Raw genomic sequence first — 14,680 nt, 5'->3', positions numbered from 1 at the left:
AGTGTTGCATGGGGTTGTTGTGGCCAAAGGGATTGTCACTGCAGGATCAAACCCACAGAACATGTCAGATTTGGCATGGTCCCTGCCTCAGCTGATAGCCTAAGCTATTCACCCATCCCACCTGCCTGGGTCACCAGAGCCTCCGGTAGAGTTTGGGGCAGGTGAGCGTGGTGGTATTTCCCTCGAGAGCAAGGAGGTGTGGGATGTATGGATTTAGGGCCACCAGAAGGGACATCAGGGGGATCTATGCGTTGTGTGACACAGGGGTGGCTGAAGTGCTCCTCACCATCCCACGGCTCAGGGCTGTACGGGCAGGGAGAGCCGTAGTCCAGCTAGGTTACCTGAAGAGAGGGAGGACACGTCCTGTGAAAAAGGGTGACAAGTCAGCAACGAAGTGAAGGGAAGGCAGCGAATCAATAGAGGTTCAAGTGTATCTTGCCAATGTTAAATAACCTTTCCCATCTCTAAGTCCTCATAGGGTTTCTTCATCGTTTCATGTATTCGTTTGTTTTGAAGCTTTCTGATTTCTAAAAGTATGGATTGATAGAGGCAAAAATGGCCTTTTGTCAAATATTTGACCCTTCCATAACAGAGATGAAAGCAGCAGCACTTGCAGAACAGTTTACATTTTCAGAGTCTTGTACCAACATCAATGACTGCTTGTCTTCCACTTTGGATCGAAGAGGAGCTGGAAGCAAACTGTAGGTTTGCATGGGATGCAGATCGTGGGCAGCAAGTGGCAGAGCTTCCATGCGAATGTGGTTCAGAGATGCTCATACTGGTTTTTGACTAATTGGCTCATTAGCAATAAGTGTGGGGTTGCTGATTTGGTGTGCTCTCATTGTTTGGAGTTTGTTTTTTAAAAAGCCCTTGGGTTTTAGAGGTGGTTAACACAACGGTGATGACAAACCTTGTAGCTGCTGCTTTCTTTATAAGTCGAGCCAGGGAGCAGAAAACTGTATGTCTGGGAAAACTAACAATCTATTTTGTGTTCCCAGTGCTATGTGTGAGAAAGGATGAATCAGATGCTGTTGTGATTCAGAGTCAGCGACAGTCTGCTAGAAGAACATAGAAGAAGAGAACAGCGGTCCACGCTGGGAGCTGGACGTCTCATCTTGTCCAGCAGTAATTGTCCTGAGCCATGGGATGCTTGTTCTGGGGGATAACAGCCGTAGTTCCCACAAGCATTTAGAAATAAATGAGAGCTTTCTTCTTTTCCTTCAATTCTTTATATATTTTTAGGTAGTTCCTCTTTGAAAAACACTGTCTTAAACTAACTCATTAAATGCATGGCACAGCCTTGTCTAATAGACACCAAATGTACGCCTGAGGATGCGAGACCTCCATGTTCCCAGCAGGTAGAGCCACCGCCTTTTATTTTTATGACATTCACCAGCTTTCCACTAGTTTCTCCATCCAGCCCTTCCTTCTCCCCCTCCTCTCTCTCCCAGCAATCCTCACAACCACCTCGGCTGTTCCATGAGCGGCTTGATCCGTTTCCCTCCCCTCCGTGCCCCTCGCGCAGCCGGAGCAAGCAGATGCCAGGGATGCTCCGGAGCCGGTTTTTCGCCCGGGCTGCTGGGAGGGACGGCCGCGCTCGGGCGGCGCGGGCACAGCCCGACGGGCACGAAGGGAGAGGAGAGGTGCCGCCCGTAAATGTTATTCCCACGGCGCGCGCAGGGCTGAACAGAGCTAAGGAACGCTACCGGGGGTGATACTGGAAATAATGGAAAACAAATTACAGAAGTCAAGTGTTTCCTACTCCGACGCGGTGCAAACCTCGCACAAGCCTCAGGCTGCAACCCGGCAGGTTTTTTGTGGTTTGCTCTGAAAAGGATTTATCTAGATGTACTTCACTTATATCAAAAAGACGGTGTCTGGGGGATGTCGCTGTCACCCACCCCACCCTCCTGCTCTCCTGGGCCTCTCACTGCTTGTGCCTCAGGACTGAACGCTCCTGGTAAAAGCAGCATGAGTCAGAATTAAAGAGTGAATCTGGCCTGGATGCTGCTCACTTACCCGGCTGAACTGAAGGTCTCGTCTCCAAGTAGCATCTTGACCTCACGGAAGTTTACGCAGGTGCTCAGCAAAGTAGATCCACCTGGAAAAAGGAGCAGAAGTAGTTACCAGCTCAGAGGGCCTCCAAACCTGGGTGGTTTGTTTTCTCGCCCCTTCGCCATGTGAATGCGGGATTTTTGTGGGGCCCTGAGGAGGTGCTCGCCGAATCGGTGTTGCGCTGGCTGCGCTTTACACCTCCGGTGCTCCTTGTGCGAGGGATCACAGAGCCGCTTCTGCTCGTGCGCACACCCGAGCAAGCACCGACCGATGAGCTGGAGACCAGAGCTTGACAAAAGCTTGGCTTTGGTCTGCCCACACGCCGAACAACAGACGTGACAGCAGGATACAGTAGGGTGCTGCTTGAAAAGGTGCGAGGAGTGAGGCTGAATCTGTGCAGACAAGCACGGACAAATGTGTTTCTTTTATGTGTTCCTGGGCACGAAACACCTATGGTTGGGAAGCATCGCCCGCAAGGTTAAACGCTGTGTGTTACTGACCCTTGTCGGCTCCAGGGGAGGCGAATCTACATGCTGACAGGTACCGCGTGGGAGCTCGGGCCACTGCTTTTAATGTTAACTTGCATGAAGCCTCATAGAATCGGGCGGAAGCCTCCCATATTCCTGAAGCAAGACACAACTGACCAAATTGGTAAAATGCACACAGAAGAAAAAAAAAGTAAGTTTTTTAGCACCTTCCGGAGGTTTTTTACTATGTGCCCAAAGCCACATTTTTGACTCGCACTTGCATGTATATTAGAAAGCAGCCTGAAACCCACTCCCGGTTGGTCATCAGGTTGCAGAGGAGAAAACTGAGAAGGCAGCAATTGGTCCCAAGGAGTGTGCTAAATCCAGCCCTTGGGGGATAAAAAAAAGTCTCTCTCAAATGGAAGAGGCTTAATGGATTGCAAGAGCCTCTCATCTCTCATCTCATTAGATGACTTTATTAAACACGTAAGTGCTTATTTGTGCAATTGAATTTATCTTTTATAAAAATTAGCATTTTTCTGCTCTTCAGAAACCGCACGCCGCTCCAAATCCAAAGCACCTTCTATTATGCTCATGATTTTGATGCTCATAAGCAAGCGCAGCCTGTGCCGCTCCGAAACAGCGGCAGACCTGAAGTGGGAGCAGGAGGGGAGCAGTTCTGCTTGCCACTATCAGCAAATAAGGTCTTCCTCATGCAGTAGCTCCTGTGGATGGCAGGTGGAATTTGGTGCTGCTAGGAGAAAATAAAAAGGTGTATAGAGTTTGCCTGTAGTTTTAGTGTGCTCAGCAGCATCACTAATCTCATTTTCAGTTAACCACTGTGACCTATAACATTGCTCACAGCTCAGGGTGTAGTAGGTGGTCCAAAATATTGCCAATTCTTTTCTTTTTCTGGCTTTGTAGAACTGCTAAGACCTCAACAGAGCTGGAAGTGGAACTAACCTCAGCTCTTGGTGGTTCTAGTGGCGACTCTGGCACGCAGACATCAGCGTGAAAGGCAGGTGGTTTTAACACTGCTGGTGCTATACAGGGAAGGCTCACTGTATGGTTAAGGTGGCATTTTGTTTTGAGTCAACATTGACCTTGCAAGAGAGGCAATGCAGTTTCACCCTTCGAGGCTGAGAACTGTTGGGGGGAGGGTTGTTTGGCTACGCTTAAATCAGAACTTTAAAAGTGAATGCTTGTATTAGGTAATAGCTTACCCGTGCTTCGGTAAAACATAAAAAATTTCTAACTTTCATGTTTAGTACCTGGTGAGTATATATTCAGTATCACAGGAGCCAGCAGAGCCAAAGAGCAAAAGAAATAGTAGCAGATTGATAGTCCAACTCTCAAGTGTGTCCGCTTAGGGCAGGATTTGTGGACGTAAATACGGGTCTTGTTTTCGTAAACTTGCACAGCTGTGTAAGTTTTTTGTGGCTAAACGGAGAAATAGAACTCGTTGGACTTTCAGAATAGCATGTGCCAATATAACGAACACAGAACTTGTTGGGGACGCAAAGCACTCTGCCTACCTGGGATGGGATCCACCTTGGAAAAGCCAAGTCTAGAACCTCCAAGCCTATGCAGGACTCGTCTCAGTGAAGTCGAAAGGCTGGATTCAATAAACAACAAAGCTGTTTAAAGTGCAAAATGGTAATCACAACTCACCTTTCTCTCCTACTTAAATCTGTCTAGTCTTGGAAGCAACTAATCCTACCAGGTGTCTTTCTGTTTGACCTTCGGCACCTGGAGTTTTTACAAACTCCAACCACAGCAGCCTAAGCATCAAGGTTCCCTTGAAAGAAGACCTACAGCTTTATTCTAGTCTGACTCTTTTTGGGAGCATACCAATTCTGTAAACATCCTGAAAAGTTTTTGAAGATTTTTTTTGTGTGTGTTGAAGAGCACTATAAATTCACTTACCTATATGCGTGCAAAATTTCTTCTGCACAGAGCCAGGCCCAAACCCACTGGAAATGATAGAATCTTGGTAGTACCAGAGCTGTGGGGTCAGGCCTTGAACATCACCAGTACAATCACATCTGTAAGCACGGTCATGCAGGCATGGGTTCAGCATAAACTAACCGTGTTGCAGTCGAAGGAGAAAAATGGTTATGTCCATTCAAGCAATGAAAGACTGCAGTGCCCGCAAAAGGGCGAGCTTAAGAGCTAATAAGACTATTGCTTTATATTACTTCCTGAATGCTAAATGATTAACCTTCAGTAGTCCCACGAGGTGGCTCTGGTGGTATATGTACCGTTACACTCATCGCTTTTAAGTCTCCATGGGCTTACACGTGAACCTTCTGCTCAGGCATAGAGTTCTAGAAGCCTGAGTAGCAAGAATTTTAACACGTTTCTCCCTCGTCTCTTTTTCTGGCGCAAACACTTCCTTGCGGAGAGAGAACTTTTAGAGCAAGGATAGGTATGTATGTGGCGGGGGGCGGTGGCGTTTGGTTTTGGCAGCGGCAATGGTGGTTAGCACAGGTTTGGACCAAAGGCCCTAGCAAAACGCTGAGAGCAATTAGATAGGGGCTGCGTGGTTCAGCTGCTCCCAAAGCAATCCTGGACCAGAGCACCCTTGGAAGGGAAGCAATACTCCTTCCAGCTGCAGAAATGGCAAGAGCTCTGGCTTTTCATGTTGTGCAGTGTTTGCTTTGTTTTTATTTCTGTTTTGTTACTTGAGAGGCTCTTGGAAACGGCCTGTACCGGGGCGGGCGGAGGCTCCCCTCCAGCCGGCGGAGCGGTGCCCTCTGGTGCGCGAGCACAGCAGCGGCCGGGGCCTCAGCTGAACCGAAAGATATTAATAGAGGAGAAAAAGTCCAAAGTTCCCATCTGACACACCACTTCATTCCCACGAACCGTTAGCCACGTTGTACAGTTCTGATGGGAGCGTTGCCGAAGCGGAACCTAAGATTCAGCTGTCTGGATCCAACCCAAGCGATAGATTTTTTTTGTTTGTTTTCTCTTTGTCGTTTCCAGAGTTAAGCATCTGGTTAATGACAACTAATGCAGGCAGAATCCACCCTTGTTACTTAGGGCTAAATCCACAAAGGATTAACTTCTCGCTATGGTGCGCTGTTGCCATGTGGACCTGCCAGCACTCTCTTAGGTAGCTAAGTGTACCCCTTAATGACACAGCAAATTTAACCAGACCGACAAGGCAACACACTAAGCAAGAAGACACTAAAGTGGGCTAGAAGGCAGTGCCGAGAGTCATGTCCTAAGGCTCCTTTGCCCTAAAACCTAGAGGACATTGGCGTCTTATTACTGGCTGCAGAGATAACCTGACGGCTCAGGAGTCACAGCCGCCCTCGCCAGCCCAACAAAGTGGAGCTGCATTTGAAAACCAGGTTTGAAATCTCTTCTTTCAGGCAAGAGCTGTAACTACAGCTCCAGCGTGTTTTCTCTGGTGCCACCAATTTTTAGTTATTCCAATGCGAAGTGGAAAAGCTCCCAAAGGGAGACCTGGGAGACCTCCTACACACATCTTCCTGAGCCCAGCAGCTGGACATTCATGGGATAGAAGAGACAAAGTTTGGACAGTGATGATCCACATCCCATGCAATCACATTTTGAGGGCTTCTTCTAGTCCTGGATTATCAGGGCTTTTAATCTTCTCTTCCCTCCCCCCCCCATTTTTTTCTGCTGTAGATACGTGTTGAGAGTGAGGTGGGGAACTACAGGCTTGGTAAGCTGGAGGGAGAGGGCCCGGGATACAAGCAAAGAAATTAAATCGCTGGACACTGCTACCAGACCAGTAAATAGAAGTTAGCTAAATTAAAAACAAGCAAAGAAAGAGAGAGATCAAGGAAATTTATTTACTTTTTATCTATGAACAGTATGACATATAATTATAGACAAGTTTTGATACACAGGAAAATCCTTTTGTCAACCATTTTTTTCGCTAAATGAAACAGCACAATAATCTTTACACATTCATATTTTGTTTTTTCTTTTTTTTTTTCTTTACAATACACAGCTCTCTTGGGTTGAAGCAAACTGCAGGACATATTGAGTACTGGTATATTACAGCTACTTACATCATTTAAGAACAGCAAATGGAGAAAAATAAGTTATTTAAATATTGATTTCATATACAGAAAGTGCAACTTTGTTAGTTGTTACATAACTTGCTTGACAGTTTTGATTCCCCAGAGGGTGTCAATTAAAGATAAAAGTATCTTGGACCAAAAGTATTATTCATTCTAAAAATAATATAGTACAACTGCACAGCTGTGACTTGGTGCATCGACCACCGTTGCTGCTCTTAGAGATGATGACCTGTTTGACTAATGCGATGTTTAATGCTTCTGATCGTGCTCCCAGTTCTCATCCAGAGCACAGGGAGCTACAGCGTCATTGCCACCTGGGTCGTACCGGGGGCTATTGACAGAAGCTTAGGGTTACGAAGGCATTCAGTCATAGTTTGGGCTTGCTGCTTCTATTGTTAAATAGCTGTTCTGTTTGAGTTACAACGGTACAATGGATAGATACTTAACATCGTTAGCCTGAGCAGAGCAGATTAGGATTCCAGCAGCAGGTTTCTTTTGTGCTTCCCAAGAGTCCACAAGCGAACTTTTGCTTAGAGCGCTACACGGATACGAGGAAATATAAGAGGTTATGGCTCTCACCGCACCGCCTCAACCTGCTCAGGGAACACCGCAGGTCACTGAAACCACAGCAGGGAAGCTCAAACACTGAGAAGCTTAAGGCTTTTTTAGATTAAAATATAAACTAAAATTGTAATTCAAGTAAGACCACAGAGCATAGTCTTAAAAACAAAGCAACTATTAAAACTCACAGATCTCACACGGTTCACTCTAGTCCTGATGGGTGTGATTTGGTTTCCCTGGGCTACATAATCGTTTAAAAATCATGGACTTACAAAGAATGTTTGGCACACAGGTTCATCTTATTCCCATAATTCTCCTTCCGTTATTAAGAGAGGGGAAAGTAATTAGAGAGCACTTTATTATGTGACTTGACTTCCCTGCAACACGAGGAAATTTGTTTCCGTTTTTATTGCATATAGTCAGCTTGGACTTTCCCCTTGCTCCAATATAGCTGCTGTCTACTTGCTTTGACTCAGTTCTGGCCCCTGCCAGCAATCCCAGGAAGTCTCGATACCCTTTCCATCTCCTGCTTACTGATAGGCACCATGCAAGCCTCAGAGAACACCACCACACAAATCATCATTATTAAAAAGACACTTAATTTTATTTTTTTTTTTTTTAACTTTTTTCTTTCCTTTTTTTCGATTTTCACCAGCTGTGCAAAACTCCTATGCTGTATGTTCCCTGACGCTGTCATATTAGAACATGCTGATTACCCACACATCAAGGAGAATGTTACAAAAACAGATCCGGAAGAGCTTTGCATGAGAACAAATTCAAGTTACATCAGTGAACTGGTTGCCTTCGCATGATGGTGTGCAGTAGACAGTGGTGAAATATGAAACAAAGAAAGTAAACCTAACACCGATCGATTCTACAAGCAGCCAAATTAATTATCATCTGTACTAAAACGCGCAGTTCATTTGACTTAAAGCATGACCATGAAGGGACCATATATAGCAAGGAATCACGGAGCACCCACAATTTTTCATTCATTAGTCTGAGAGCATTTTATCAGGAAAAGTGTCATTATCTCAATGCGAGGCTGGGATAACTGAGGCACCAAACAGTGAAGTGCCTTGTCTGGTTTTATACAGTAAGTTGATGTCAGAACTGATACTGGAAACAGCCACACATGCTGGCCTGTGCCCAGGTTTCTATACTACCTCCCTTTACCTGCCAGAGTAAGTTTGCTCTGTCTTCCATGAGTGTTTGTGCTGCAAGAAGCTGAAGGACACAGCATATCTAGACCCCAAAGAAAAAGTTAGTTATGCGCTATTCATTATAATCTGTATTTGGTATATAAAATGTGTACCCATATAGAAAAATAAAATCTGTCATTAGCCACATAGGAGAATGGAACATTTTACACAGATTTAGGCAGAAAAATATCATTACATCATGGAAAAGTGGTTCACCACGTATGCCGGAACAATGCTCTCTCCCAGTGAGAGGTAACATTTATGCACAGTCATGAGGGATATCAACTGTTGTAAAATCACAGTGTAATTCATAAGACTATATAGGATTTTTTTCATCCATGCAATGGAATTACTGGATCTCATGATTTCTATGGGACACAATTTGCTTTTTCGATGCATTTTATCTCCCACAAGTGAATTTTCTTTTGCAGAAACCCACTGTTTGGAATCAATATGGTCAGGATACCAAGTCAAAGCTGCAGCATAATGATTGACAATATAACACCATACACAGAATATGATTAAAATGAAAAGCAGTTACATATATACAAGGCAGGATATCTTGGAACAGTTTAGTAACAACAGTAAATGCAGACTGTAGTGAACAAGAAGTTAGCCTGACAACTGAAACCTAGCATAACCCTGCATTTGTAAAAGCATTTCTACAACACAGAAGGTGTTACAATGAGGCATTTTATAGAAGCTACTTCAGCTGGAAATCACCCTAAGTGCAGCTTAAGGGTGACAGGCCAAAACAAGGCTTGCAAAACATGAATACAGGTAAGTGAACACTAGGTAACTGCTTAAAAGCTTATTTTAAGGCAAATAAAAAGCTGATTGCTAGAAAGCAGTTATAAAAATGACCTCAGCTCTGTACAAATAAAAAGAAGCTTTCTGACTCTCCGCAGGTTAGTTGCATTGGAGTGACAGAGATGGACCATACTGAAAACTAATTCCAGTCCATTAACTTTGGCCTAGCTAAAGGCTTTGTGGCATACTGGGACCTATACCAAGCAACAGCGAAGATGACTGGGGGGTTGGTGTTTAGCTCTAGACTGCTAAAATAAACAAAAGGCATTTGCCAAACAGCTTCTACTGGAATTTGCACATTGGCTTGTGCCTGGTCTTTAGGACTGACTCCAGGTACCTAGAACCTAGGTGTACAGAAGACCCGCAACCTAAGGAGCTCTCCATAGAAACAGAGCCTATCATTAGTATTACTTCCACAAACTTGAGGAAAATGTGCCTTAATTCTGTGAAGCTGTCTGATTCTCAGGCCAACCCTGTGCACTTTATGAAATAAGAATACTTTACAGGGGAATGAGGGGGAGGGAAGTACCACATCTATGTTAACCTGGTGGTTGCTTCTCTTCTCCTTCAGTTGCCAAAGACAGCAACAGAAACATTTCATATCCTTTGAAGAAGGAATCTGCCTGTCCTTGGGAGCCACTTCCTTGATCCCTTTAGCTATGTGAAGTAATTATAGCAATACCGGTGCAGGAAGAAGCAGTGGATTCTCAACCAGGCAATGCCACACTAACGGAGCATGTTAAACTGCTTCTGGATCAAGAGGTTTGAAGAGTCTTGCTGCTGCCAGGAGCTTGCTTATGTGCCTTTCCTCTGTGATGCCAGCTTCTTGTAGGCAAGTTTGTGACAGAGAAGGCACTTTGCTCAGTGTGTTGAATCCTGCTTCTGTGAGCAGGCTGGAATACATAGGTAGACCAATGGAAATCAGCCAGTCAGATACAGAGGTGATAAGTCCTGGGGATACAGGTTTTCGGCAAATTTCAGTGAGCCCTCCACTTGGAATCTAGACAGTAAAGAAAAAAAAAAAAGAGAAAACAGCCCTTAATGTTAAACATAACTGCTTGTTTTACAGCAAGTTGTCTTCTGTTTTTTTCCAAACTGGTAGAATTTCATAGCAGATGTTTCAACTTCTCTCATGTCACATTTGTCAGCATGAGAGTAGTATGGTTTGAAAGGCTAAGATCCCTTGGCACAAGAGCAACACCAACAATTTTGGCAATGCAGATGCAGCGGGCAGTATCCAGTTGCTTGGGCGACCGTCATGTGCCGTTCTGAATTAGTTTAAGATCAGTAAAAAAATACCCAGCAACAAGACTTTCTAGGGTGATTCATTTAATTTCTCAGTAAGGCAAGAGAATACCAGTTTTGCCTATTATGTCCTCAGACAGACCAAGTTCTCTTACAAAAAGCCATGAAAGCTTTTGACGGTTTCCCCCTTCTGCTTTTTTTAGAGCGGACTAGTATAGTCCTTAAAACTAGTATAGTTTAAGAAATTAAAAAGGAGTGTAAAAACTTTCAGATTTCAATACAGAAGCGTTTAATACACGCCACCCTTGGTGAGCAGGTCTGTCTTACCACTGCTTGCAGTCTGCTTAGGCTTTCAAGACTATTATTGAGTCAAAAGAGACGGCAATCTGCTCTCCTTTCAACTACTAACTGTCCTCCTTTGGGACAGGGGGAGGTACCTCCTGCCCCTGAAGTACCCCCATCTACATTGTACCTGGTGGGTGAACACAGGGAGCACTTTTATACCAGAACTTTGCAGGTATCTCCCTTTACCAGAAGTCAGTCCTTTTTACGTTTGCTTGTAAATAAGAAAACTTAAGTTTATGGAAATACTCACTGCCATGCGATGCTGCTTCCTCAGCTGCTTTACCCGGATTTGGTCCATGTTTGTGGCAACATCCTTTTCAGGCTGGTCTAAGTCTTCAGAGTACCTCTGTACCAAAGCCTCAGGAATGCCACAGCGACCATGCTGAATGTTCCCAGCCAGACACAAAGGAGAGAGGATAGATGAAAGAAGTGTATCAATACAGAGCAGTCAGTGCAAACACATAGAGAAGTGCAGGATGGGAGCAAGAAGGAGCTTTCCTCGAGATTCCATGAAAACTGAAAAAGTAATCCCAAAAAGAAGGACTGCACCTTAGGACTCCTTCCTTCCCCTAATCACTATGCTGTCAATTCAGTTTTTCTTGGAAACATAAAATCTAATCATGACTCCCTTTTTCAGCTCTACTTCCCCACACCAGCAGAGAAAGAGACATTTCCATGCCCAGTACCACCAAGGTACTAGTGGCCTAAAAAGATAAAAGTTCAGTATAAGTCTGGGATTTCTCAGTCCTCCCACAACACAAGCGTTACTTTAGGCATCAGGCCTCATAGTAAAGACAAACATTCTATAACTGAATGTCTAACGTACCAATGACTTATGGTTTATCTAGGCTGCTTACTAACAGAAACACAACATACAATAAATGAAAGACCATTCCTTGGAATGCTAGTAGAATAAAAACGTTGAAGCAATGTCCTCCACTTACCTTGTCAGAGTATGGTTCTTCAGTAAGATCAATGTCTTCAGACTGCAACTTGTTTTCTATTACCATTTCCAGATCCATTCCCCTGCTACAAGAGACTTTCCTTGCTGAGGCAGGACCTAGCTTTATCACATGCTGCTGAACACTAGCAGTCTCTGGGAGCTCCGACAGCCAAGGAGGCAGTGGGCTAGGAGGGGTACTGGGCTCCTGTTCAGAAGATGTCCTATGGACAGGTACTCCGTGACAATCAATGGGAGTGGATGAGCTGGTCTTTTTTACTGGCAAGCATGGTGCTTCTACACTTGAGTGGTTCCCACTTGCGGTCATGGGAGGATGATATAATCCATTAGAAAGGCGTTCTCGGCATTTTTTGGCAGGAACAGGTGGAGGCTGAGAAGGATTTTTTGGTTGCATTCTTGCCTCACTTGTGCCTTTTTGCTCAGCTTCTAGACCTCCCTTGAGGACTGGAGCATAATCAGCCTGTGCAAGGTCATGAAAGCTTTTACTCTGTATTTCCAGAGGCATCCTTGTTGCAAGATGCATCACTAAGGCAGGCTGAGCATCACAGTTTTTCAGGGGGAATGGAGCAGGCTTTCCACCTGCAGTCTCCATTACAGAGCAGTCCAACTCCCTAGGTCTTCCCTTCTGAGAACTAGCAGCTCCTTTACCCTGCTTAGCCATCAAGTCATCTACCATACAGCTGCCTCCATGAGACTGAGGTGGCAGGGCTGAGCCAGTTGCCTTTTTTGCTATACCAAATGAATCCTGAGGAAAAGAACCTACTTCCTTGCTAGCGTTCTGTAGGCTAGTACTGGATTCTCCCTTGAGATCATCCAGCGAGTGAGATCTTGGCCATGTATCTACACCTTGGGGGCCATCCAGAGTTTCATAGCTCCGACAGACGGCAACCGGTAAACTTCTACGGTTCTTCTTCAAACCTGTAACAGCTGGAGGTTTGACAGAGCTCTTCAGAGGACGATGTGCACAACTCAACCGGCTTTCTTTTTCCCCTTGCTGTAGAGTTTCTATTGACTTGGTCAGTGGAAGGGTAGGATAATTTGATAGCTGGTTTCTGCTGAAGTCTTTAAAGCTATGCTCATTTGCTGATTTTGAGGGCAGAAGACAGGTCCTTCGAGTTTTACCTAGAAGCAAATAAATCGTAATCCACCATTAAAAAAATAAAAATCTGCAGTGTAAATGACAGATCACTTCTACATGTGTTTGAAACAAAATTATTTACTCTTTTTGTTAACTCTAAATGTACAAGAACTCAGTGCCAATTTAAGCATATGAATTTGTGAGCTTCAGCTTTATTAATAAAGAAATAGTAAATGTGACCATGTGGGGAAAATACATTTAAAATACTTAACATCCTTCCCACTCCCCAGTTTGCAGAGATCTGAGCTTTAGCTCATGTAAACCTTTTTCAGTGTAGAAATATCCTAGTTAGAACTGATATCCTACACCCATGGTATAAACTGGATTGACCTCACACAGAAATAATTCAGAAGGCCTACCATTGTTTTCCACTTTTCTTAATTTGTTTAGGATATTGATAATAATCTTCACTTTCTAACGAAATTTAACAGATTGCTCAGGAACACTTTTTTAAAAAAAAAAAGATCCCGTTTATTCATTTTATTTACAAAGCCTGCCAATAGTGTTATTCCATCTTTTAAATGAGCAGCAAACTATCTGCAATGGCAAACCAGAGAGCAAAGAAGTGCTGGAAAACTGGTTTTGCACCAGTGGCTTTGTAAAGTTACTTTTAGGGGCAGCAGAATTTTATGGAAAAAGGTCTGATAGAGGTCCAAGAAGTTTTGCTGACTTTGTTAGAACTAGATTAGTCTGGTGTACATTTAAGCAATGGATGCTTTCTTCTCATACAGCTTGCCTTCAAAGCTTTATCCTGAAAGAAGCTCAATGACTGGCTATTGAATAATATACAATGCTCGCTTTGAATATGAATGAAAGAACCTATTTAACCTATAAGAGAAATAGTTTTCTTTCTCTTGCCTTTCTCTGCTCAAGGAGTCTAGAAGACAAAGTATCCAGAAAACTAGCAAAGAAAACGGAGGTTACATTTAAAAAGAAGTAAGGAAAACATTCCCCTCAAAAAAAGTTGGTTGTGTTTACTGGTATGCCAGCGAGGTTATTCTACCTAAAAATCAAGGTGTGCCTACAAGGATGAATGCAAGCATACAAGAACTCTTTTCTCAGAAGCTGTATGGTTCACAGTTCAACTCAAGCTAAATATTACCATTTCCCCAAAATGCTAATAAAGACACATCACACAAGCTGGCTCCCTTGCTACTACCTTGATTCAGATAGCTCACAGAGATAGCAGAAAAACTCTGCCTGCACCTTTCCATGGAGCTAAGCTACGACCTTCTGAAAATAACTTACAACCACATTAAAAAGACACATATAAGAAACATTACATTAATTTTTTAGTGCCTTTAGGCACTAATGTCAATATATAATGAGTATGGAAAGGAGTGTTCTCTTTTCATTATTCATATTTGCTAGTACATGTCTGACTTGTGGAGTAATTCACCGTATGGTCTGGGGCTTGCTGTCATAGCTCATAACAAAATCCATGTACCTTCTTTTCAATCTGAAATATTGATCAGAGGTTATACTGGTTTTAGGAAAGAACACTCAGGAACCTCCACTGAAAGAAAAGTTGTGAGAAATGCTACTACCGTGCAATATAAGTGGTTACTGAGGCCATCAGGGTATCTAGTAAACAACATTTCATTTCTTTCAAATTGGGATATATCTGTGTAAAGCCAGTAGCCTGGGAATGGAAAGAAGAAGAAATGGGGAATAGGAAAAGGAAGAAGAAAAAAACCAAGAAAAATGAGAAAAGAAGGATTTTGGGAAAGTAAAATCAAATTTTTAGTTCATTCCAGCCCTGTTTTGCAAAAAAATACAAATGTGGAGAGAATGGAAGTTCAAAACATTTTTTGTATAAAATATATAACCTAACATGC

At 43.6% G+C, this 14,680-nt stretch overlaps 1 protein-coding gene across 1 annotated transcript in view; it reads right to left on the bottom strand.

Annotated features, from left to right (window-relative positions):
- Positions 1-9,892: 9,892 nt before the first annotated feature.
- The window catches only part of SASH1 (SAM and SH3 domain containing 1), a 29,203-nt gene continuing 24,415 nt past the window's right edge, over positions 9,893-14,680 (bottom strand). The window contains 3 exon segments of the mRNA XM_010293599.1: positions 9,893-10,153; positions 10,994-11,125; positions 11,688-12,826. Of these exon segments, the coding sequence (XP_010291901.1) occupies positions 9,893-10,153; positions 10,994-11,125; positions 11,688-12,826 (1,532 nt within the window).

This window comes from Phaethon lepturus, unplaced genomic scaffold (assembly GCF_000687285.1).
Source record: "Phaethon lepturus isolate BGI_N335 unplaced genomic scaffold, ASM68728v1 scaffold26128, whole genome shotgun sequence".
Classification (NCBI taxonomy): domain Eukaryota; kingdom Metazoa; phylum Chordata; class Aves; order Phaethontiformes; family Phaethontidae; genus Phaethon; species Phaethon lepturus.
Note: the sequence above shows the minus strand (reverse complement) of the source record. Positions and strands in the feature narration are given on the sequence as shown.